The 24,687-nt window shown below is 48.7% G+C and overlaps 1 protein-coding gene across 2 annotated transcripts in view; it reads left to right on the top strand.

Moving 5' to 3' along the window:
- UBE2F (ubiquitin conjugating enzyme E2 F (putative)) overlaps positions 1-24,687 on the top strand; it is a 1,298,841-nt gene that overhangs the window by 1,085,722 nt on the left and 188,432 nt on the right. For both annotated transcript variants that reach the window (XM_086956339.1, XM_086956340.1), the window contains one exon: positions 22,146-22,208. In XM_086956339.1, the coding sequence (XP_086812465.1) occupies positions 22,146-22,208 (63 nt within the window). The remainder of the gene's footprint in view (positions 1-22,145; positions 22,209-24,687) is intronic.

Here is a 24,687-nt window from a genome sequence, read left to right as displayed (position 1 = left end):
GCTATATGAGTAACAGGCATATGTCCACATGTCCTTACTGCCTAGGTACCACAGTTAACAATGAAGCAATAGGTCGAGCAGTATTTTGCCATGCCTTCAATGAGATGTCCAGGTCCCATAGTGCATGGGTGAATGTATATGTATGTATGTTTGTATATGTGTATTTATATTACCTACTGGTTGTCGCCAGTATGTAGTCCTAGCTAAAACCCTGTTTCCATAGGTAAGGCATTTTCTGACTTGCCTATATCTTTGGTGCCATTTGACAAATCTTCACAAAAAGTGTGCTGGTTATTCTAGTTGTACATGGAAAGTTCTGGGGCGATTCGTCAAGCAGGGGCCAAGAAAAGGGATGGGTAAAAAAAAAAGTGCATTCCCTATATTAATTCCAGTAGGGATTTTATACACAACTACGGCCCGGACCGCTAGATGGAATTATGCTAAAACGTGGCATAAAGGTAGCTTTTGGTTTAGAAAGCGCCCCTTTTGTAATTTGGTGTAAATCTAATCAGTAGATTTGGAGATGTTAAATAAAATCCAAATTTGTGTATCTAGGGACACATACACCTTGCAAATCGTGCAGATATCTGATTAGATGCCAACACTTCAGCCAGGAAGTGTTGGCAGCCATTTTGTAACTCTGACTCAGCTGAGTCCCAAATAAAATATGAACATTTATTTTTTTTGAAAAATATTTTTATTGCGGAAACACAGAAGGCACAGGTCGTCAAAGCCTCTCAGGTAGATCGAGGGCAAGATTGGCTACATGCCACATTCAAGGTAATACACAGCCATATGGGCCCACATCCCGGAGGCTGGGTGGCGTAGAATCAGAGCATGTCTCAAGTAATCATAGCCGTACATGAACAGTATGCAGACATCGTGATATCCGCTGATTTTTATATATACACATTCTCTTCTATGTCCTCCATGTAATCCTACTCCTATCTCTCTGGATAGATATGCTTTTCAGTAAACACAATTTCAACAAAAAACGACAAGAACAACCCCCCGTGCGTGGCATCAGTAATAAAGCATGTGGAAAAGTCAGGTCATCCATGTGGGGGGCCCGAAAGGCGCAGGCATCACATCTAGAAACAGACATTCGGGAATCAAAGCAAATCGCAGATATATACACAGGGAACATTAGTGCGCGTTGAGCAGGGCATTACCCCGGACCAGGGCCCACCAACCCGTCTCCCTCCCCATCCCCTTCGGAACCGGGTTCCCTAGGGGTGAACAATTCGGCACTGGTGGCATCTGAATCATCATCCGTCAACCCCTCTGCACACATCATCCTCCAGGTAAGCAGGTCATCCTGGAGCTTCCCATCACGGCGTGTGCGCTGCATATGCGTCTCCTCAGCTAGGGACCACTCTCTAGCATCTCTCAGCCAGAGGGACAACTCGGGAGCTCTCTGCCCCATCCAGGTGATGGCCACACGCCGTCTTGCCAACACTAGCAACAGTTGTAGAAACTTGTAGGACAGGTTTCTCTTTTTGGGCTTGGGTACCAGGGCCAAGAGACAATGGAGCGGGTCTAGAGAAATCCGGAGTTTTGTAGCCAACATGGTCCACCACTTCCCTCCAAAAGTTGACGACCTGCGGGCACTCCCAGGTTAGATTGAAGAATCCAGCTCTCTCCGCCCCACACCTAGGGAAGTTGTACCGCCTATCCGCAGAGATGCAATTCAAAGAGACCGGGGTCATATAGGTGCGGTGGACAAAGTTAAAATGGATCAGCTTGAACCGTGCATTACACGAGACCTTCCGAGTCAGGAGCCCAATACGCTTGCGTTGTCCCGGCTCTAGAGCCATCGCCAAGTCTGCCTCCCAGGCCGCCTAGGACGGCGCAGTCGGTGGGGTTGAGTCCCGACGCATGGCTGTGTACAACAGGGAGACCAGCCTCCTCCCTCTGCCACACGTAAGAGGATGTCGAGGGTATGGGTCAGCGGGGGCGCCTCCGGGAATTGAGGCCACGTTGTTTTAGCTACTTCCTGGAGCCCTGTGTAGTGCAGGTATTGTCCAAAGGACACAAAGGAGTCATCCGGATAGAGGTCCGCCAGGATCTCACATCCTCCATCCCGCCATTCCCGGTAGGACACATTCGAGCACCGGGGCTAAAATCCACACCGGGAGCTCCCTATGGAAGGGGGCTCGTCTCAACACCTTTTCGACAAATCGCTGCCAGACTCCTGCCGTGTGACGCACCACGTAGGGCAAAGCCTCGTCTGCTCCCCTTCCCTGCATCAAAGCCTCTCCCAGAGCCTTCTCGTTTGCTCTGCCTGGCAGAAGTTGCAGCTCCCAGTTATCCTCATCAGCGAACCACCGTGCAGCTGGCAAGAGCTGTGCCGCATAGTAATAGAGGTCAAACCTTGGGGCCTCCAGGCCTCCCTCCTCCCAACTCCGGACCACTGTGCGCAAAGGGACTCTACTACGCCCGCCCGCCCAGAGCAGAGATGTGAGCAGTGAATCGAGCGTGCAAAATATACGAGAGGGAAGCGGGCACAGGGAATTTTGCAAGATATATAACATTCTAGGTAGCATCACCATCTTGGCAACTGCCAATCGTCCCATAAGGGAGAGAGGAAGCGTGTTCCAGAATGACACAGATTGGTGTAGAGTCCGGAGCACTCGGTCGGCGTTGCAGGCCAACAGTTGTTCGTCGGTCGAGGCCACCTGGATGCCGAGATATCGGAACGCCTCTCGCTCCCATCGCAGCCCTAGACACGAGAGATCCACGCCCGGGTCGGCAGCACAGCCCGCGAGCGGGAAAATCAGAGATTTTCCAAGGTTGATGCGCAGTCTGGAGGCTGCGCCAAAGCGGTCCAGAATCCGCATCAAGAGAGGAAGTGAGTCGCTGGGGGACGTCAAATAGAATAGAGCGTCGTCGGCATAGAGGGAGATCACGTTCACGGTGTCGCCCACCTTAATGCCCCATCGCTCCCACTCAGTGCGAGCGGCAACTGCCAAGGGTTCTATTGCCAGGGCAAATAACAGCGGGGAGAGGGGGCACCCCTGACGAGTGCCTCTCCCCAGGGACCACTCCTCAGAACGGGCCGACCCAAGCCGAACTCTAGCTCGGGGTGCCCCATAGAGCACTCAGATCCAATTACAAAACACCGGTCCGAACCCCGTCATCTGGAGCATCTCCAGTAGATACCCCCAGTTAACCCTGTCAAAAGCCTTGGCTAGGTCGATTGACACCAGTACATGAGGGTCTTCCCTTCCGCGTACCTCATGGAGGATATGATTCAGGCGGCGCAAGTTCATTGCCGTGTTGCGGCCAGGGATGAACCCACACTGATCCGGGTGGATCAAGTGGGCCATATGGGGGGCCAGGCGAGTGGCCAACAGTTTAGTGAGGATCTTCGTGTCCGTATTGATCAGGGTGATAGGTCGGAACGCTGCAGGATCACAACCGTCTCCACCCGGCTTCAGGATCATGCAGACCTCTCCCTGGTTCATGGTGGGCGGTAGAGTGCCAGATTCCAGGGCTTCATTATAAACTTGCAACAAGAGGGGGGCCAGGACGTCACCGAACGCATGATAAAATTCAGGTGGGAAACTGTCCCCGCCTGGGGTCTTAGCCCGCGGTAGGGCGGCTAACGCGACATTGATCTCCCGAAGCGTCAACCCTGCATCTAGTTCCTCCCCCGCTTCTCCCGAAAGGGTCTGGAGAGCCAAATCTTGAAGATAGGGGCGATAGGATGCCTCCGTGATCAAGGGGTCAGCTTCATACACGGTCTGCAGGTGGGATCGGAGGACCTCAATTATAGCAGCCTCCGAGTGGACCGCAGTACCAGTAGGAGCCCGTAGGGCAACTATCCTCTCAGGTGCGAACTCCCGTCGAAGAATCCAGGTCAGCAGTCGGCCAGACTTGTCACCCTCTCGGTGGAGACGCTGTCTGTACTGAGCCGAGATGTCAGGATCCAGCAGAGTCTGACAGCGGTGGAGCACATCCTCCGCATCACGTAGGTCAGATAGCAGCTGCCTCCGGACCCCATATGCGAGGCCCATACAGGCCCCGCGTACCACTGCCTTCAGGGCCTCCCATCTGGTGGAGTAGGGCAGGTCCCCAACCTCCCAGTTCAAGTCTATGAAATTTAACAGGGTAGTCACCACGTGATCTCTTCCCACTTGGTCCTGGAGGATGTCCATCGGCATTCGCCAGGTACGGGGACGGGCAGCCTGATTAGCCCATTGTGCCACACATGTCACTGGGGCATGATCAGACCGAAATCGGGCCTGGTGTGTAACCGTCAAAGTGAGAGATGGAGCAACATTGGTCGCGAGGACGCGGTTGAATCTACTATGGGTTTCGTGCATCGGGGTGTAACAGGTGTCTAGTCTCTGAGTGGGATGGCTCATTCGCCACACGTCCACAGCCCCCAAATTATGCATTACTTCCTTGAGCCGCGCCGTCATACGCAGCTTCGTGCCAGAGCGAGGAGGATGTTGATCCATATCCGGGTCTAATACACAGTTGAAACCAGAGGAAGGGAGCATCTAAGTCAGATACAATGAGATCCTGAAGACGGGAGAAGAAACTCGGGTCATCGACATTCGCTGCATAAGAGTTCAAGAGTAAGAAATCCCTGTCATCCAGCCTGATCCGAAGAAGCAGATACCTGCCTTCAATGTCTGCTTCCACATATTGGACAGCACAGAGAATCCCAGGTGCCACCCAGATAAGGACCCCCCTGGCATAGGTGGAGAAGGAGGAATGGAACATCTGGCCTCTCCATTTCTTGGACAGCCGCTGAGCACCGTCCTCATCTAAATGGGTCTCCTGGAGACACGCAACGGAGACCCCATGTCGCTTGAGGAAGGAGAGGACCCTGTGTCTCTTGGTGCAAGTACCCAAACCGCGCACGTTCCAAGTTACGAATTTAAAACCCATGTCCGATGATTGTGCCCAACGGGCCGTTTGATACATATATTGCGACCTGCCACCTCCGGGCCCAGACACAAGCCAGGCCGGAAAAACCATCCCACCCAGCCAGCCACATAGAAACCTGAAACACAAAACATTCAATGCCAATAACATTTTGCGCACTCACCCCATCCCACCCTCCAGAAACCCTCCAACTCAAAACCCCCTCAGAAACACTCCCCCCACCCACGAGCAAGAAGACAGCAACAACCAAAAATGCTACCCCGCTCTTCCCCTGACAGTGCCAGGACGTACACAGCCACCCCATTCTACCCACTCAACACACACTCACACACAACCAACCAATTACCTCCACCCCCCCCCCTCCCAGCTCCTCACAAGACCCAGCTTTCCAGGACAGTCTCTAGGCATGTCCACCAATAGCAGCCCCAGGTCGGGCTAGGCATCCGTCCATGACATGGGGACCCCACCCCGCATACCTCTGTCCAATGAGATGCAAGTCCTCCGCTCCACCCAACCATCCAAGGGCTCCCAGCAGGAGTTAGGAGTATCAGTGATCCATCGATAGTCTAACCACAGGCCCTCCAAAACGGAGGACATCAAACCATAAACAAGACAGTACCTCAGGCTGGAACCTCCTCCATTTGCGGCTCGGAAAGGGCAGTTTCCGGGATCACCGGAGCTGTAGAGTCCGTATCCGGCATAGCGGGTATCCAGGACCAGAATCTCCCTAGGGGTGGATGCTCCGGGGGACTCTGGAGCGGCCCCCATTGACGACGATCTCATACGGAGAGCACCATCAGCTCCCACTGTGACATGAGGCTCCTCGGAACCCCGCGACCTAGAATGGCGTCTCCCTCTAGCTCGACGTCGTCGCTGAGGACGGGTCCCCCACAACTCCCGGGGACCACCGCGCTCACCGGGGGGTAGGTCGTCCCCTCTGATCTCCAGCCACTCCCACACCTCCGCTGGGGACTCAAAGAAGTGCGCACAGCCTTGTGAGAGCACCTTGAGATTGGCCGGGTATAAGAGCATGTATTGGAGCTTCATCTCCCGAAGTTTTTGCTTTACCCCCAGGTAGGAATTACGCTGCGCCTGCACTTGTTGGGTATAATCAGGGTAGATGGACACTCGACTGTTCTCTATCATAAGAGACTCCGCTTCCCTTGCAGCTTTCAAGATACAATCACGATCTTTATAGTTCAGGATCTTCGCGATCAGAGCTCTAGGAGGTTCACCTGGGCCCGGAGGGGGGACCAGGGCTCTATGCGCCCGCTCGATGACGAAAACACTGGACAGGCCATGTGGACACAGCTGGGTGCGGATCCAGGTCTCTAGGAAGCGCTCAGCATTTCCCGCCTCCAGTCGTTCCGGCACTTCCAGGACTCTGATGTTGCTGCGCCTGGCCCTACCTTCCGCGTTTTCACCTCTTCTCTCCAATGCTCGGGTATTGGCCGTAAGGTGTGTGACCGTCTTCTGCAAGGATGCCACCTCCCCCTGCAGTTGGGTGATATTACCCTCAGCGTCTGAGACCTTGTCCGCCACCTTACGGAGATCTGTTCGCAGCAGATTGACATCTATTGATACAGTCTCTATCTGCCTCTCCAAGGCAGAATGGGATCCCTGTATAGCCTTCAATATCTCTGCTCTGGAAGGTTCTGCTGGTCCATCTCCACCGTCGTCCGGACCAGTCTGCCGCGTAATCCCCTGTGATGGCAGGCGCGGGATGGTATACTGTACAATGGTGTTGGATTTGGAAGACCTCGAGGTCCTATCCTTGCGGGTCGCCATCAGGAAGGGAAGATCACGCACCCCTTACTATGTCGCAAAGTGTTCCCCCCAGCCACCACCTGTCAGGTACTCAGCGCTAGGACGCCCAGGAGATGTGGATGTCAAATATTATGGCTCTCCTCCAGTCACCTCCAGGCAGCAGGTACCTAGGGGGGGCGTTCAGACGATATAGAGCTGCCGTCAGGTCAAGCAAAGGCGGAGGGCCGTGTACTCCACCTGGTGCCGCCTTGACCACAAATGTAGGGGTCCGACTCTCCAGAAAGCGCCCTATGTAGAAACCACTTGCCGGGACAGGCAGCGGGGGTGCAGGTACTCAGGCCGATCTAGGTGGCAGGGCTCTCGCAAGAAAGGAGGTGCCCGGATCGGCGTCACTCACTCCCAGAACCAGTGGCTCGGCCTCTTAGTCCCTAGGGTCCCCCCTCCACAAGGTGCGCCCGGCGGCCGCCTGGCGGCCGCCCAGCGCAGGCCAGCGGGCCTCCAGTCGGCGAGCCTCCGTGATGTAGGGGGACCAGAGTCCCGATGTTAAATCAAGATGGCGGCCCAATGGGGGAAGGGCGCCGATCTGTTCCTGCGTGGTCCCCACTGTCCAGCACCTCCCCGCCGTCCTCCGGTCGCACAGGAGCCTCCGGGGCCTCAGAGATTAGAGAGAAGCCCTCCACAGGGGCACTCACGCGGCGGGAGGCTCTGCTCCGGTACAGCGTCGGGGGGAGGGGTGATCAAGGCGCCGAGGCCGCCCGTTGGTACATGGGCCGCACACCAACGCCTGTACAATGTTGCCACAGATGATAAAAGGCTCCGGCGAGGCCGGGTCTGACACCAGATCAGGCGGAAGCTTCTTATGGGCGGGTTACCTTCTCAGCGGCGCTCCGGCACAGGCCCAGACCTCGGCCTCGCGTAGCACACGCTGGAGCCTTCAGAGCACCCGCAGTGTCTCCGGGGCTGAGTGCGAGATTTTCGGTCAGCGTCCACTCCAGCCCGAGGGTCCCTCTAGTATGAGGGAGGCTTCAGGTCTTTAAATTCGGGGAGAAAACAGCCCAGGCAGGATCTATTTCAAGGATATCTGGGTCTTTGGACGGGAGCTGGCGGAGCTCACGTCCTGTCGGCCATGCTACTTGGCCACGCCCCCATAAAATATGAAAATTAATGAAAAGGGGTCAGGGTATAAATACCCTGAGCCCCTAGCCTTGGTCCTGGGCTCTCCCAGGGACCCCGCCAAGGCAAAAAACATTTTTTTAAATTTTTGCTGCAAACTCGCGGCGAATCTGCAAATTCACAGCAATTGTTTGTTATTTTTTAAGTGTGGGATCCTGCAATTGCTTTAAAAAAAAAAAAAGCTGCCGGGTGGGCATGGTCTGGGGGGGTGGATTTACTGCAATGCTTGGTTGTTTGGAGAACAGAGCGCTACTCTCCCAAGGCAGGAATTAGCTACATGTTTTCAAAACTCATCTAAATGCACTGATTCGGTCGCCCACTCTTTTACTTCGTAAGAGGCACAGAGTGTCCCCTGCCTGTGCAATCTGGGTTAGTTGGAAGGCGGATGGATGGCTTGAATGTCTGGAGGGGTTTGCTTGCATTCGAACACGCCTGGGTTCGGTGTTCGCACTGATGGAAATCCCACAGATTCTCTTTGCAGAGCCTTGGTTTAGTCCGAGTCATTTACATTATTTATGACTGACGAAGAAAAGGTCTGCACACTGCTCACTTTAGTCCAGACCTCGACTACGAGGAAGCTCCTCGTACATTATTGTACATTTTTGAGCCGATCAGCAGAACGTTTGCAGTTGCTAATTCACCTTTGAGCCTTGTGGCGATGTCTCCAGCCTAAACCAAACTACATTTAAAGTCTATTTGCATGAAGAACAGAAAAGTGACCTCCTTGACGTTTCTGTTTGAGGAGCAGAGCCATGGGGCGGTGCTATCATCACAGCTCTAAGGCGGCAATCATGGTAGTAGCAAGTACTTGATGCATTCAACGCACATGGTCTTGAGTGTGCTGTATGAGTTAGTGAATGGGTGTATCAGTGCCTGTAAGAGTGAGTGAGTGGGTGTGTGAGTACTTGTATGAGCCCGAGAGTGGGTTATGTGAGTGGTTGTGTGGGTGTATGAAAAGTTGAATGTGTGTGTGAGTAGTAATGTGGATGATGTCATCAGTGATGTCATTTGAGATTGCTTCGGTGATGTCATCGGTGAGGTCACTGACATGTCATGAGTGATGTAATATGTGAGGTCATAAACAGTACATTGTGGGGGTGAAAGTTATAGTTCGCTCAGGTAACTAGCTGAGGAAGGGGAAATTCCTCAAGTTGATGCGGTTGGGGATGAATGGGACCAATATATTTTGATCCAACCTCACCGGTGTCACCATTACCGCAAGCAAGTTCTCCGCCAGAGGATATAGCCAGCTTTCATGATCTGATTGAAAAGGCTGCTAAGAGATTTCAGCTTACTGTGCCGGTGAAGGAAAGTGATTGCTTTCTTTATGACTTCAAAGAGTCTGCTAGGAAGTCTGTACGAGCTATCCCAATTATTCAGCATATCTGGGATGAAGGAATCAAGATGATGAAAAATCCGGCTTCAGTTCCAGCTTCAATACCTAAGCTGGATAAGAAATACCACGCTCCAGAAACTGCTACGGCATGTCTTATCGGTCATCCTCGTCCGGAGTCGGTTGTGGCCCAAGCAGCGCGAAAGCGCTCCAAAAATCCGATGCAAACATGCATGGCACCTCCTGATAAGGAGGGCAAGAGAATGGACGGTATAGGCAAACGCTTTGCAGTCATGGCAGCAGCATCAATCAAAGCGGCTAACGCAATGGTACTTCTGAGCCAGTTTAATAGACAAATGTGGTCTGACATCGCGCCAATCCTGTCGCATCTCCCGGAGGATAAGAAAGAGGAAGCAAATACGATTTTGCAGGATGGAGCCAGGGCAGCGCCTGAGTCCATAGACATAGCAATGGACATAACGTCTATAGCTTTCCGTCAGATGGCTGGAGCGGTAGCCCTACGGAGACAGGGGTGGCACAAGTCAACCTCCTTTAGACCCGAAGTCCAGTCTAAAATCTTGGACATGGCATTTGATGACAAAAGCCTCTTTGGTAAACATTTCGATGAGGCACTCCAAGGAATAAAAGCAGATACCGATTCTGCTAAATCTTTGGGATCGTTGCAGCAAGGCCGTCACCAGTTATTTCGCGGCAGAGGATCCAGAGGACATTTTCAACAATGCTCCTCCTATCAATCTAATAGGTACCAACCATACAATCAGCAGGGGTACCGTCGGTACTGCTCCAACCAGCAGTATCGATCCTCGAATACTTCTTTTCAACAACAAGGAAGGAGAAAATCTGCTGCCAGAGGAAAGCAAGACTCAGGTCGCAGACAGTGATATTCTTCAGGCGCCTCCGACACTGTTTCAGATCGATCAATTCCATTACCTTTCTTAATTTCTACCACATTGGCAGTCCATAACATCGGACAGATGGGTATTAGACATCATTACACAGGGTCACACCCTGGAGTTCTCACAAAAACCTCCAAATCGCCCACCTCTCTGCAGAGTTTAACAACATCTTGCAGCACTCAAAGCAGAGATTTTATCCCTCATATTGAAAGGGGCGATAGAAGAAGTCCCATCAGGCCAGCAAGGGACAGGCTTATATTCGCACTTCTTCCTAATAAAGAAGAAACAATCTTCCAAATGGAGGCAGGTACTGGACCTCAGAGATCTGAACAAATACATAAAGAAAATCTCATTCCGCATGCTGTCCCTACAGGAAATTCTTCTCTTGCTTCGCAAAGGAGACTACATGGTCTCTCTAGACCTGTTGGATGCATACTTCCATATTCCGATCCACATAAAGCACAAAAAGTATCTTTGATTCATGGTGGCGGGGCGTCATTACCAGTTCATAGTGTTGCCTTTCGGCCTGAGGTCTGCCCCAAGAGTTTTCACAAAATGCATGGCTCCGATAGCAGCACATATAAGGCAGCAAGGTCTCCAAATCTTTCCCTATTTGGACGACTGGTTGATAAAAGGGCCATCGTACCAAGCAACGCAAGAGTCTTTACAGATTTGTATGGACCTCTTTCAAAGATTAGGCCTTCGGATAAACAAAGAAAAATCATTTCTTCATCCGACACGTTAACTGCAATTCCTCAGAGCAATATTAAAATCTCAGGAAGTAAAAGCGTTTCCATCGGAGGAACGCGTAACGAAAATCCTACATCTGACAGCATCTCTGGCATCAAAAAAGTCCACTTCCATCAGGATCTTCAAATCATTACTGGGAATGATGTCCTCGTGTATCCCATTGATTCCCAACTGCTGTTTACATATGAGACCGCTGCAAGAGGCCCTAGACAAACAATGGGTTCAAGCTCTAGGTTCCTTTGACGACAAGCTGGTCATAACCTGTCAAATCAAACGAGCAATGTCATAGTGGGGTATCAGGAGAAACCTGACAAAGGGCCTGTTATTCGAACCTCAATCTCCAAGTTACGTCATGACATCAGACGCTTCATTGCGAGGTTGAGGAGCACACCTGCAAGACCGAGAGATTCAAGGCCTTTGGTCTCCTCAAGAGGCAAAACTTCACATCAATCTCTTGGAATTGAAAGCAGTTTACCTGGGCCTTCAGACAGCACTACTACAATGTTATACCTTCGAAATCAGGGTGGCACAAGATCAAAGCCCCTACCGGCACAGGCACAAACAATTTGGACTTGGCTTCTTCGCCACAACATAGCTCTGCAAGTGGAGCATGTTTCAGACATAGACAATACAAGAGCGGATCTTTTAAGCAGATCTTCCGACATTTGCCACGAATGGGAGTTAAATCAAGACCAACTGAATCGGATCTTCCAAGAGTTGCAAACAAGTTTGGACTTGTTTGCAACTCGGAGCAACGAAAAATGCAAGCATTATGCCAGCAGGTTCCCTCAGAAGGGTTCGAGAGGGAATGCTCTTCATCTCCGATGGACAGGGATGTTCGCTTATTCCTTCCCTCCTTTTCCTCTAATTCCGAGAATATTGAGAAAGATGAGAGCGGAACCTTGCCAAATAATTCTAATAGCCCCAGCCTGGCAGAGACAATTTTGGTATACAGAACAATTGTCAGTGGAGCCATGGATACAGTTCCCAATAACCAAAACCTTGATTTCCATGAACAGAGGCCAAGTACTTCACCCGCAATTGACCTCTCTAAAATTGTTGGCTTGGAATCTTTTGAGCATGAATTCCAGTCACTAGATATCCTTCAGGAATGTTGCGAAATATTGAAAAGTTCTGCAGACATACACTGCAAAATGGAAACGATTCTGTAATTGGTGCCTTGCTCATAAGGTGCATCCCTTTTCTTCTCCACCTGAGCAAATCATCCTTATCTGCTGAATTAGCCAGTTCAGAACTTTCGCATTCATCAATTAAAGTCCATTTAGCAGCAATATCCAGATATCGAAGATCTCCAGGATGTCCATCTCTTTGGTCTCTAAGATTAATTAAAGAATTTTTAAAAGGGTTATTCAGAAAGTTTCCTCCAATAAAACGTCCTCCACCTCCTTGGCAGCTCAACACGGTCTTGTCGCAACTCATGAAAGCACCTTTTGAGCCAATCCATCAGAGTTGCAATTCCTGTCATGGAAAGTAGCATTACTCCTGGCACTCGCATCAGCCAGGAGAGTCAGTGAAATTCAAGCCTTTTCAATACAAGACCCCTTCATACAATTCAGATCAGATAAGGTGCTGTTAAGAACTAATCCAAAATGTGTTCCTAAAATACCTTCTTCATTTCATCTAAATGAACTGGTGATTCTGCTTACATATTTCAAGAATCCTTCTACAGCGGCAGAAAAAGCTCTCCATACTTTGGACATAGGCAGATGTCTAAAATTCTATATTGAAAAGACAAAACCTTTTCGCAAATTAAACCAATTGTTTGTTGCTTACTCAGGACCTAGAAAAGGTTTGGCTCTTTCAAGATCCTCTATCTCTAGATGGATTGCATCCGCCATCGTCTTCTGTCTAGAGAAAGCAGGAAGACCTCTCAGCATGAAACGCCGTGACCGTCCTGACGCTCTCAGAAGCGGTCGCTCCCTGCTCCCTGCTCCTGCTGGTATCGTTAATACTCTCGCTGCTTTGCCTGCAATACTTTTATTTACATCTTGCTACTTGCCTTGTCATTGCATTCACTGAAGCCACAAGCCTGTGCATATTATTTAATTTAAAGCGCTCTGCCGATTGAAGCCACGAGCGTGTGCTTTGTATTCTATTAATAGCGCTCTGCAGATTGAAGCCACGAGCGTGCGCTTTGTATTCTATTTATAGCGCTCTGCCGAGTAAAGCCATAAGCGTGGGTATATTAACCCATTCATAGCGCTCTCCCGATTTCTGCATTTCCCTTGACTCAGACGCGCATACCCAGCTGTTGTGTGCGCCAGCTGCTACTTAACATAGCGCCTGTGTAAACATTACATTGCCGAGTGCTCCTCATTAATTTTAAAAAAGCATTGGAACCACCATTCACTCGGTGTGCCCCTTCCTGTTGCAATTTGGACTCGGATTCCATTTTGTTTGTTGTTTGTGCCTCAGAGCCCGTCCTGTCCGCTCGATCCCGCCTCCCTGCTGACCCTCCCTCCCACGAACTACATAGCCTAACCCCCTCCCCCAGAAGCGCCGTGACCGTCCTGACGCTCTCAGAAGCGGTCGCTCCCTGCTTCCTGCTCCTGCTGGTATAGTTAATACTCTCGCTGCTTTGCCTGCAATACTTTTATTTACATCTTGCTACTTGCCTTGTCATTGCATTCACTGAAGCCACAAGCCTGTGCATATTATTTAATTTAAAGCGCTCTGCCGATTGAAGCCACGAGCGTGTGCTTTGTATTCTATTAATAGCGCTCTGCAGATTGAAGCCACGAGCGTGCGCTTTGTATTCTATTTATAGCGCTCTGCCGAGTAAAGCCATAAGCGTGGGTATATTAACCCATTCATAGCGCTCTCCCGATTTCTGCATTTCCCTTGACTCAGACGCGCATACCCAGCTGTTGTGTGCGCCAGCTGCTACTTAACATAGCGCCTGTGTAAACATTACATTGCCGAGTGCTCCTCATTAATTTTAAAAAAGCATTGGAACCACCATTCACTCGGTGTGCCCCTTCCTGTTGCAATTTGGACTCGGATTCCATTTTGTTTGTTGTTTGTGCCTCAGAGCCCGTCCTGTCCGCTCGATCCCGCCTCCCTGCTGACCCTCCCTCGCCCCTCCCCCCCACCAACCATTTATGACAGATGCTTTCTCGTGCAGCGTTCACGCGCAGCGGCCGCGCCCCAGTTGCGCCGAAGGTGCGCCAAAGGTAAGCCCGTCTACGCCCGTCCGCGCCTGGACCGCGCCCAGCGCCAGAGCCCCAGGCCCTCGCAATTCCCAGCACTCCCGCATTACCTACGACACCACCAACCTCCTAGCCCTTAACCCCGGCCGACTTCCCAACTGCGTCCTAGCCGCTCCCGGACACCTCCATGGTCCCTTGTCCTGCTACTCCTGCAAGTTCGACGGCACCAAGAACAACTCCTCATCTACGAACACACAACAGATATCCGACCCTAACCACCTACAATGCATCCTGCTCAACACCCGCTCGGTCCACAGGCACGCCATCAACCTCTGGAATCTACTAGACACCATCTCTCCGGACATCGCCTTCCTAACAGAAACATGGATGAACACCACATCAGCCCCAGACATCACCATTGCCATCCCGGAGGGCTATAAGATCATTCGCAAGGACCGTACCGGCCAAACAGGAGGAGGCATCGCCATCGTCCATAAGAAATCCATCCACATCTCAACCAGCTCAGACGTCAATCTCGCCAACTCTGAACACCTTCACTTCCAGATCCACATCGACCCCAAGACCACACTCAGAGGCACCCTCCTCTACAGGCCACCAGGACCCCGCGCACAATTTAGTGAAGACATCACAGACTTCATCACCCCACACGCGCTCCCCTCCGAGGACTACATCCTTTTGGGTGACCTCAACTTTCACCTTGAAAATAACAACGACCGCAACACCACCACCCTTTTGGACAACCTCGCCAACCTCGGACTTAAACAACTTGTCACTACCCCCACCCACATCGCAGGTCACACACTCGACCCTATCTTCACCTCCAGCAAACATGTCTCCTTCAGCCACACCACAACTCTCCATTGGACGGACCACAGCTGCGTTCACTTTACCTACAACAAGACCCCTACCAACAACCATCCTCAACCCACTCTGCGTAGAAACTGGAACAAAATCACCACCGACCAGATCTCCTCATCGCTTCTTCAAAACCCCCCTACCCACCCCTCAAACCCCGACCAAGCAGCCACTAACCTCACCCTATGGTTATCCAACAGCGCCGATATCCTAGCACCACTGAAAAAACGACATTTCAAACTAAACAGCAAGAAGGCCTCCTGGTTCAACGATGATCTTAAGAAATCCAAGAAACTCTGTCGCTCCCTTGAGAAGGCCTGGAAAAAAGATCCAAACACCAGCACCAAGGACGCATTCAAAAACGCCACCCGCATACACCACCAACTTATCCGGTCCGCCAAGAAAGCCGCATTCAAAGACCGACTAGATAACAACGCCCACAACAGCAAGGAATTATTCAACATCGTCTAAGAGTTTACCAACCCCTCAGCCAACTCCAACGACATCACCCCCTCTCAAGCCCTCTGCGACTCACTAGCCTCATTCTTCCACAACAAAATTGCAGACATCCACAACAGCTTCGACAACCGACCCGAAGACCAACCCACCCAACCCTCTGCAGGACCCCCACCCCCCTCGAACATCCTCAATGACTGGAACCCAATCTCCACTGAGGACACCATCCGTCTGATGAACTCCATCCACTCAGGATCCCCCACAGACCCATTCCCTCACCACATCTTTAACAAAGCAGACTCCATTATAGCACCGCACCTCCGAGATGTCATCAACTGCTCCTTCAGTTCCGCAACCTTCCCGGAAAGTTGGAAACATGCCGAACTCAGCGCCCTCCTGAAGAAACCTACAGCTGACCCCACCGAACTCAAAAACTACCGCCCTATCTCGCTCCTTCCATTCCCGGCCAAAGTCATCGAGAAAGCGGTCAACAACCAGCTCGCCGCCTTCCTCGAAACCAACAAATCCCTCGACCCCTCACAGTCCGGCTTCCGAGCCAAACACAGCACCGAAACCGCCCTCATCGCAGCAACAGACGACATTCGAACTCTACTGGACAATGGAGACACAGTCGCCCTCATCCTCCTCGACCTCTCCGCAGCCTTCGACACGGTCTGTCATAGCACCCTTTTACAGCGCCTCAGAAACGTCGGAATCCAAGGAAAAGCACTGGAATGGATCACTTCGTTCCTCACCGGAAGAACCCAGAGAGTCCGCCTTCCACCATTCAAGTCAGAGGCCACTGAAGTCATCTGCGGCGTACCACAAGGATCTTCACTCAGCCCCACCCTCTTCAACGTATACATGAGCCCCCTTGCGGTCATCGCACGCCAACACAACCTCAACATCATCTCCTACGCCGATGACACCCAACTGATCCTATCACTCACCAGAGACCCTAACACTGCCAAAACCAACCTGCATGAAGGAATGAAAGAAGTAGCCGAATGGATGAAGCACAGCCGTCTGAAACTGAACTCAGACAAAACCGAAGTCCTCATCCTAGGCACCTCTCCCTCCGCCTGGGATGACTCTTGGTGGCCAGAGGCCCTTGGAAAAGCACCCATCCCGACGGACCACGCACGGAACCTGGGCGTCATCCTGGATTCCTCACTCTCGATGAACAGACAAGTCAACGCCGTTTCTTCATCTTGCTTCAACATTCTTTAAATGCTCAAAAAAACATTTCGCTGGATCCCCACCGAAACTAGAAAAACGGTCACCCACGCACTGGTCACGAGCCGCCTGGACTACGGAAACACCCTATACGCCGGTACCACAGCAAAACTCCTGAAAAAACTCCAACGCATCCAGAATGCTTCAGCCAGGCTCATATTAGACATCCCGCGTAATGAACACATCTCTGGTCACCTGAAAAACCTCCACTGGCTCCCCGTCAATAAGAGGATTGCTTTCCGGCTCCTAACCCACGCACACAAAGCACTTTACGAAATTGGACCCGAATGCCTCAACACACGACTGTCCTTCTACATCCCCTCCCGCCAACTACGATCCTCCAACCAAGCCCTTGCCACTGTACCTCGCATCAACAAAACCACCATGGGAGGTAGATCCTTCTCCTACCTGGCAGCTAAAACCTGGAACTCACTTCCCACTCACCTTCGCCTTACTCAGAACCACCTAGCATTCAGAAAGCAACTCAAAACGTGGATATTCGACAAGTAATTCCCCACCCTTCCTCTAGCGCCTTGAGACCCTCTGGGTATGTAGCGCGCTATACAAATTTCTTGACTTGACTTGACTTGACTCACGATACATGGAAAATGGCAATGTCATCTGCATTGCTCGCTGGTGTATCCCTTCCAGACATATGCAGAGCAGCAACTTGGTCGAATGTTCATACATTCACCAAACATTACTGTCTGGACACAGCATGGAAAGCAGATGCAGCAGTGGGACAAGCAGTTCTGCGACATCTTTTTAAATAAGGTACATGTTTATTAATTTACTGTTGTTTTCTGTAATGTTGTTCATGCACAAACGTTTTTAATTACAAATGGTGTTTAATGCCTTTTGATACTTAATGAGTCTTTAAAAAAAAAAAAATGCGTATGGCACACCGCCCTGAGAAATAAGAGGGTCTAGCCCAGAAACGCTCTTGCAAAAAGGACTGCTATCTATTCTGATACAAGCATGTGAATCTATGAAAGATTGAATACTGGAGAAAAAAATAGTTACTTATGGTTCGCCAGTATTATCTTTCATAGATTCACATGAGCCCGCCCGCCTCCCCGTTTCTGCTAGGTAGACCACCTTTTATCTCTGGTTTCTTACAAAGCTCACTCTTGGGCTGTTGGAAATCTTGGGTATGGTGGCTCTGCTGGGAATGGTGTAGGCTGGTGCTGGCAGCTGATTGGCTGTAGTTTGGGCCACATAATGAGGAGGAGAGGTTACCTATTGTTTCACTACTCAATGGTTTCCAGGTCGTTTTTTCTTCTACTGCTATGGTTATTCTTTTGCCGGGAGACTCCCACCATGACGACGGGGAAGATACAAGCATATGAATCTATGAAAGATAATACTGGAGAACCATAGTGTACAGGTAAGTAACTAGTTTTATTCCCCAACTTACAACTCGCCAGGGGGCGCGCTTGCACAATGGTAAAGGAAGGGGGCGGGGCCTGAGGTGACATGTCTGCAGACACGCCGTATGGCGTGTTTTAAGTTGGGGAATTCCTTTTCAGTCCTGAGGGTCCCTGGGGACCCAACTAGCCCACCAGATACCACCAGTATGCGCCAGAGACCTGCCCCAGGGGGGGTGGGGGTGGTCCCCTGGGGCGTGTGGGGGGGTTCAAACCTCCGCACACAGGTAGTTTTTTTTTTTTTTTAACAAGCCCTGGGGGTGGCGGTCCCCGGGGCTGCAGGGAGGCCATGTGCCCCCCACAAATATTTTATAGAAGCCCCTGGGGTGGCGGTCCCCGGGGCTTGGGGGGGCCTTTGAGCCCCCCCACTAATTTATTAAACTAGCCCTGGGGGTGGCAGTCCCCTGGGCTGGAGGGCCCCTTTGGGCTCCCCAGTATAATATAACCATTGCCCCCGGGACTTGGGCCACCCGGGAGATAATTAATAAAAAAGCGCGTTTTTTTTCGTGCCTGGATCCGTAGCGCATTTTGCCGGTTTTTTTCAAATATATCTTTTTTTTTTTTCAGTCCTGGGTTCCTTGTGGGACCCCCTAAGCAGGCCTAGGGGGTCAGGGTGTTTCTACCCTACCTCTTTTCTTTTTTTGGCGTTTGTTTTCCTGATTTCTTGTGCCTCGGTTCTACTGAGGCACAAGATGGCTGCCAACACTTCCTGATTTGGAGTGTTGACAGCCCATTAGCATTAAGCTCGTGATCCGGAGGGTGCGCGGATCCTGCTCGCCTCTAGATATCGAAACCTATTCAATTTTGATTTTCTCAGCAACTACTGAACGGATTTACACCATTTAACAAAAAGGGATCTTTCTGAACCAAGGGCTACATTTTTGCCAAATTTGGTGTAATTTTTTCTCGGCCCCCGCTTGCCGAAACTCCCCGAGACTTTCAAGAAAGGAGCGGTCCGGAGCGCCCCCAGTTTTGAAAATTTCGTGCAGATTAGTCAATCGGCGCCAAAGTTATTGGGAATAGAATATTGCGATTTTCCTACGGTAACTAGGTCATAACTAGAACTACCTACTGGCAACCGCCAGTAGGTGTGTATATATATATATATATCCTACTGGCGGGAGCTCCTCAATCCTCCCAGGTCCGTATGAAGGAAGACAGCACTCACGGGGGAAATTCAAACGGTGTTTATTTCACCAAAAGACAGACGCGCTTCGGAGATAACTCCTTCCTCTGTGTCAATTTGATTTAGCGTTTCGCGGCACCATTTAAACCAATCAGTATAGGTTACATGATCCAAGAGGGGACACAACGCAATGTTTTGCAATGCGCGCCATCTTAGAAAGGTTACTTTGTCAATACAAATGCTTTTTTCTAAATCTATAACCTTTGTTAAGCTATTTCTTTCAATTTCCCGTGCTAATCCTGTGTCGAAAATAAGATTTTCGACATTAGCCCAGCATGCTCCAATCTTGCCCTGGATCAGCAATTCCAACCCTATGAGGTTGCTATAACCCTCAATGTGCCTATATGTGACATAACATGATTGATTAAAATTCTTTTTTACAGTTCCAGTTCCAATTACAGTAATACGCCATTCACGATTCAAAATTCATTAATCTGACATTCAATTCAACAATGTGGGCCAACCTTGCAGAATGGCATCCGCCATCTTAAAAGTATAAACCTGTCAGTTATTCGTTTACTGTTCAAATTCATTTTACATACAGTGGACTGCAATAACAGTTAGGACTTGAGTTTTACCTAGAGATTAACCCTTTCTTTTTACTCCTCATCCTGGTTCCCCAGTAGCTCCCTACTTGGACCTATCTAGCCGTCAATCGGCTCAATCCAGTCCATTGCTAGGTTGGTTACCACCAAAACGTCCTCACAGTATACTCTCTCTACTAAAACAATCTAAAATAATAACTTTCATGGAGAGGAAACAAAAAGAACGAAAGAGATACAATTAGAAAACTAATTTCCCAGGTGCACTGCTAGTTCCTCCTCGCTATTCAGTCCTCCAGGTAGGTGATTTGGTCTCTAGATCTGCTATATATCTGGATTCTAGTCTTCTTAATTTTAACATTCTGTCTCCCCCCTCTAGGACTATATGGGACACAGTCTAGACAGAAGTATTCTAACAGATCCCTGTTGCTTCTGTGTTTAATGGAAAAATGGCGTGCCACCGGATCCGAAAAATATTTTTTCGTGATGGCTCGCATGTTCTTGAACTCTTAATTTCACACAATTGATGGTACTTCCAATATATTTAAGTCTAGATGGACACTTTAAACAGTAGACTGCGAAAGTTGTTTGACAGGTAAGGAATTAGTATATTCCCCCCCCCTCCCCACCCCCCTTCCCCACCCCCCTTTATTTCTTTCACTTCGTAAGAGAGGGTCCTTTTACTGAAGGCACAGGCCTTACATTTTCCACAGGGGAAAAAGCCTCTCATCTTGTAGTGTGCCCTGTTTGACTGGTGTTAAGTCTAAAAAACTGTACCAGATCATTCCTAAGGGATCGTGCCTTCCTGAAAGTAATCGATGGGGCCACCGGGGACGTCTGTGCCAATTATGGCATCGGTTTTTAATACGTGCCAGTGTTTTTTCATAATTTTTCTTAAAGTGCCCGCATCTTGAGAGAAAGTGGTTATTAGCCTAAACCTTCCATCATTACCTTATTTCTCCTGTCTCGGCTTAAAAAGTTTGTCTCTAGCTATGGATTCCACTTTTTTGAGTGTGCTTTCCAAACGTATTTCTGCTTAGACCATGTACCAGATGCTCAAAGAGGGGGGGGACAGGTTACAGAAGCTTAGAAGACTAGAGTCTCGATATATAGTAGACATGCAATCCAAGGCACCGGGGGGACTCAACAGCGGGGAGGACCTTGCTGTACACTTGTGAAAATGAAACTAGAAAGTTGGAGAATCAGCAAATTTGGATAAATGCTCAATAATGAATTGTGGTGTAATGTTGGAAGAACGAAAGGACTTTTTGAATTGTAAAAAGTAAAATGTATATGGAATTTGAACTGGGTGATAGGATAGCAGGGATCTGTTATTCACTATTTTTGTCCCTAGATATGAAATTAACTATTGTGAGTTGTGTTTTATAAAGAGATTATTTATGATAACTGCAAATTGACGTAGATCATGGAGTTCTTATATTGGAACTATGAATGTAGGATGAGGAACGAGGCAACCTAGGTAGGTTGCCATGCCGATCCACGGCGAGATCATGTAATCTGAAACTGTATGTTTCAATATGGCAAAGGTGCTTTCCCCAAGTCTCATTGTTATTACAGTAAAACACAATGTGTAATTATTATGTTTCTCATTAATCAACTTCTCAACCAGTCGCCCGCCTCCATAGTTGGTAAATGCAAAGTCAAACATTTGCTTGCATATCCGAAATCCATGAGAAAATCAATTTTTTTTCATCATTTTCTGTTTGCAAAAAAAGACTGGTGGCACCTAATTTGTCTTTTTTTCTCTGACAGTGTCATCTTGAAAAACATTGTATGACCCGCTGACTATCTATGATGCATGCCAAAATGAGGGGCCGAAACATGTCGGGTTAATTATAGTCCTGACATTCATTGTAGTGGACAAATAAATGGCTCACTGTGAAGTTCCTGAGATCAGGCGTGAAGTTTTTTTTCTTTGGAAATTTGATATGAAAAATTCATTATTGGAGAATAAACACGTTATTTACCTGTACACTGTAGTTCTTCAGCAGTGCTAACTTTCATAGAATCACAAATGATCTTCTCCCTTGGCCCCCGCCCCAGAAGGAGCTTGTACCTTTTATGTCTCATTCTTATTACCTTTACGGCTGTGCTGAGAAATCTAAGGTATGGGGGCCTCAGGAGCTGCTTACTGATTGGCTGAAGATTGTTTCTTATTAAACTTATGTGAATTGGGTAACAATGTCACTTGTATAAGCGTTGCTGTGCAATGCTTTTCTATGTACTCCTTATATAATTCCATGGCACTCCCACCTTGACGACTGGGAAGGTTCAAGCATGCAAATCTATGAAAGATATACAGTGTACAGGTAAATAGCTTGCTTTTTCATTTTCAAGCTGAGGCCATTTCCTTTGTAAAATGTTAAGTATCCATGTTTATTTTATTTTCCAGGATCTTTTGAATTTCGATGACCCTTTGAACATTGAAGCTGCAGAACACCACTTACGAGATAAGGTGAATTTTCCATTCCTATTTTAGTTAATGATTGTTGGAGTATGAAAATGCATGTTCACAGTCCTATTTTTCCATTGAATATTCCGTTCTGGCTAGTTTCGACCTACTGTCCCTCGAGAAGTCACTAATGGCAATCAGGAGCCTGAAGTCGGGGTCCCCATCAGATCCGTGTCCTACTAACCTGCTGAGCAAAGCATTAATCCAATAATAAATAATATACTAAATACCTTGTTGGCAACTGGAATGGTCCCTGCACACTGGAAAAGAGCAAAAGTGCACCCTCTGTAAAAAAAAAAAAAAAAAAAAAAAAAAAAAAACCTTCTGCTGGTCAGAAACAGCCAGCAAGTTATAGACCCATCTCCCTCCTCCCTGCCTTCTCCAAAATCTTGGAGAAAGCAGTTGTCAACTGTCATTACTTGGAGGTAAAAAAAATGATTACATCCTAGTCAATCAGGCTTCCGATCTCACTTTAGCACTGAAACAGCGCTTCTGGAAGTAGTAGAGCATGTTGGAAGCACCCTGGATAAAGGGAGGCAAGGCATTTCTGATCATGTTGGACTTAACCGCAGCCTTTGGCACGATTCTCCATCTAAAACTTTTTGAACGCCTTCAGGCAATAGGGATAAAAAGCAACGCCCTGAAATGACTTACCTCTTTTCTAAGCAATCAAAGCTAAGAACTATGGCAGCCCCCATTCTCATCGCAAACTAGAAATTTGACGGTGGGTGTTCCCCAGGGACCAGCCCTAAGCCCCACTTTGTTTAATATTTACCTGACACCTCTAGCAACATTGGTAGAGTCAACAGGCGCAAAAGTAATCTCATACGCAGTCAACACTTAGCTTCTCTTCTCCTGTGGCAAGGGAGAGGAGCTAGAAGGGAAGCTCGTCTACCAATGTATTGCTAAGGTGTTTCTGTGGTTGGCTTGGCACTAACTGAAATGCAGCCCGAATAAGACGGAGGGAGTGATCTTTGCAGCCGCCACACCCATCTTTTTGAAACCTTGCTGGCCTAAGGATGCGCCCTCCCCAAAGCTCTGTAGGGAACCTAGGTATCACATTTGATAATCTCGTCTTGCAACCTCAGATACAAGTGTTGGCCTGCACCTGTTTCAGCACTCTACTCATGCTGAAAAGATTCCTACCTCTCCTGTCTAAGTCAGACAGGAATACGGTCATCCAGGCCCGGATTATCATGAGAATGGACTATGGGAATGCGCTTTACCTCGGACTCCCTGAGTATCTCCTTAACAGACTTCCAGTGGTGCAGAATTCGGTGGCCAGACTTTTACTCAATCTTCCCCCTAGATCCCACATGTCCACCCATCTGAAGGCCCTAAACTGGCTTCCCGTAAAAAAAGAGTGCAATTTAAGGCCATGGTACTAGTGTATATAAGGCCTTGCATGATTCAGGAGCAGGTTATCTCAGAGAAGATTCATGAATACATTCCAGTTCACACTCTGTGCTCTTCCTCTGCTTACCTGTCAAGAGTCCCCCAGATCAATCAACTTAGAATGGGCGGCAGATCCTTCTCTTATTGAGAACCCTTCAACTGGAATAAACTTCCGAGAGACCTTCGCCTAACCAGTGATATCCCTGCTTTCAAAAAGAAACTTAAAACCTGGCTTTTCACATATTCTGGCTAGGTTTTAATTCAGTGCCTTAAGGCTTGAGCTCGGGACACTCTTTGAGTAGATATGCACTGTACAAATTGTTATAACATATTTATTATCCCTGGAAGATTCCTTAAGCACGTTTTGGGATGCCTTTTTTAGATCAAGGAAATTATAATGTTCAAGATGTTAAATATTTTAGTGTAGTGGGTTTGAAATGTACATGAGTGGCATTATTTGGGATTTGGGTCTTTAGATAACATACATCTTTTCTAGTAGTGTTATGTCCTGTTGCATCATAGCATGCATAAGATATCACTATCCCATGTGAGGGGTATCAATGTAGCATACAATTTCAGAAGTGTTTACAGTGGATGATTAGAGACAATATCATACCCAAGGAGCCGGGTCTTAGGAAAAAAGTTTTATGCATTAATTTTTAACTTGCTTAAGAGTACTTTGCAAGAGGCTAGGACTCTTTCAACTTTGCGGTTGAAAAGGTGAGCAACTGAGAAAGTCAGCGGAGAGCAATAAGGAGTTTATAAAGTATGTGCTGTTGGTAAGCGGGAAAAAGAGCTTTGATTGCAAACATATAATGAGTAATGTGGAGCCTTTGCATTTGTTTGATTCTTTGGCAAAATTGCAACAGTGGAGCGCTTTGAAGGCGAGAAGTGACCTATTCTTTCTTGCTTACCCTTACTACATTGAACATTTTGGATCATTTTCAGCCTGTTAGGAAATGCTACGTTGAGATTCTGGAAGAAACAAGTGAAGGCTGTTAAATTTGTTCAGTTGACCGAAGAGCTTGGACTTAAAAATACCACATAATAGGGAAAAGAAAGCATGAATAGAAACTATTTTATAAGG

The sequence above is a fragment of the Lissotriton vulgaris genome, chromosome 2_1, assembly GCF_964263255.1.
Source record: "Lissotriton vulgaris chromosome 2_1, aLisVul1.2, whole genome shotgun sequence".
Taxonomy (NCBI): Eukaryota; Metazoa; Chordata; class Amphibia; order Caudata; family Salamandridae; genus Lissotriton; species Lissotriton vulgaris.
Note: the sequence above shows the minus strand (reverse complement) of the source record. Positions and strands in the feature narration are given on the sequence as shown.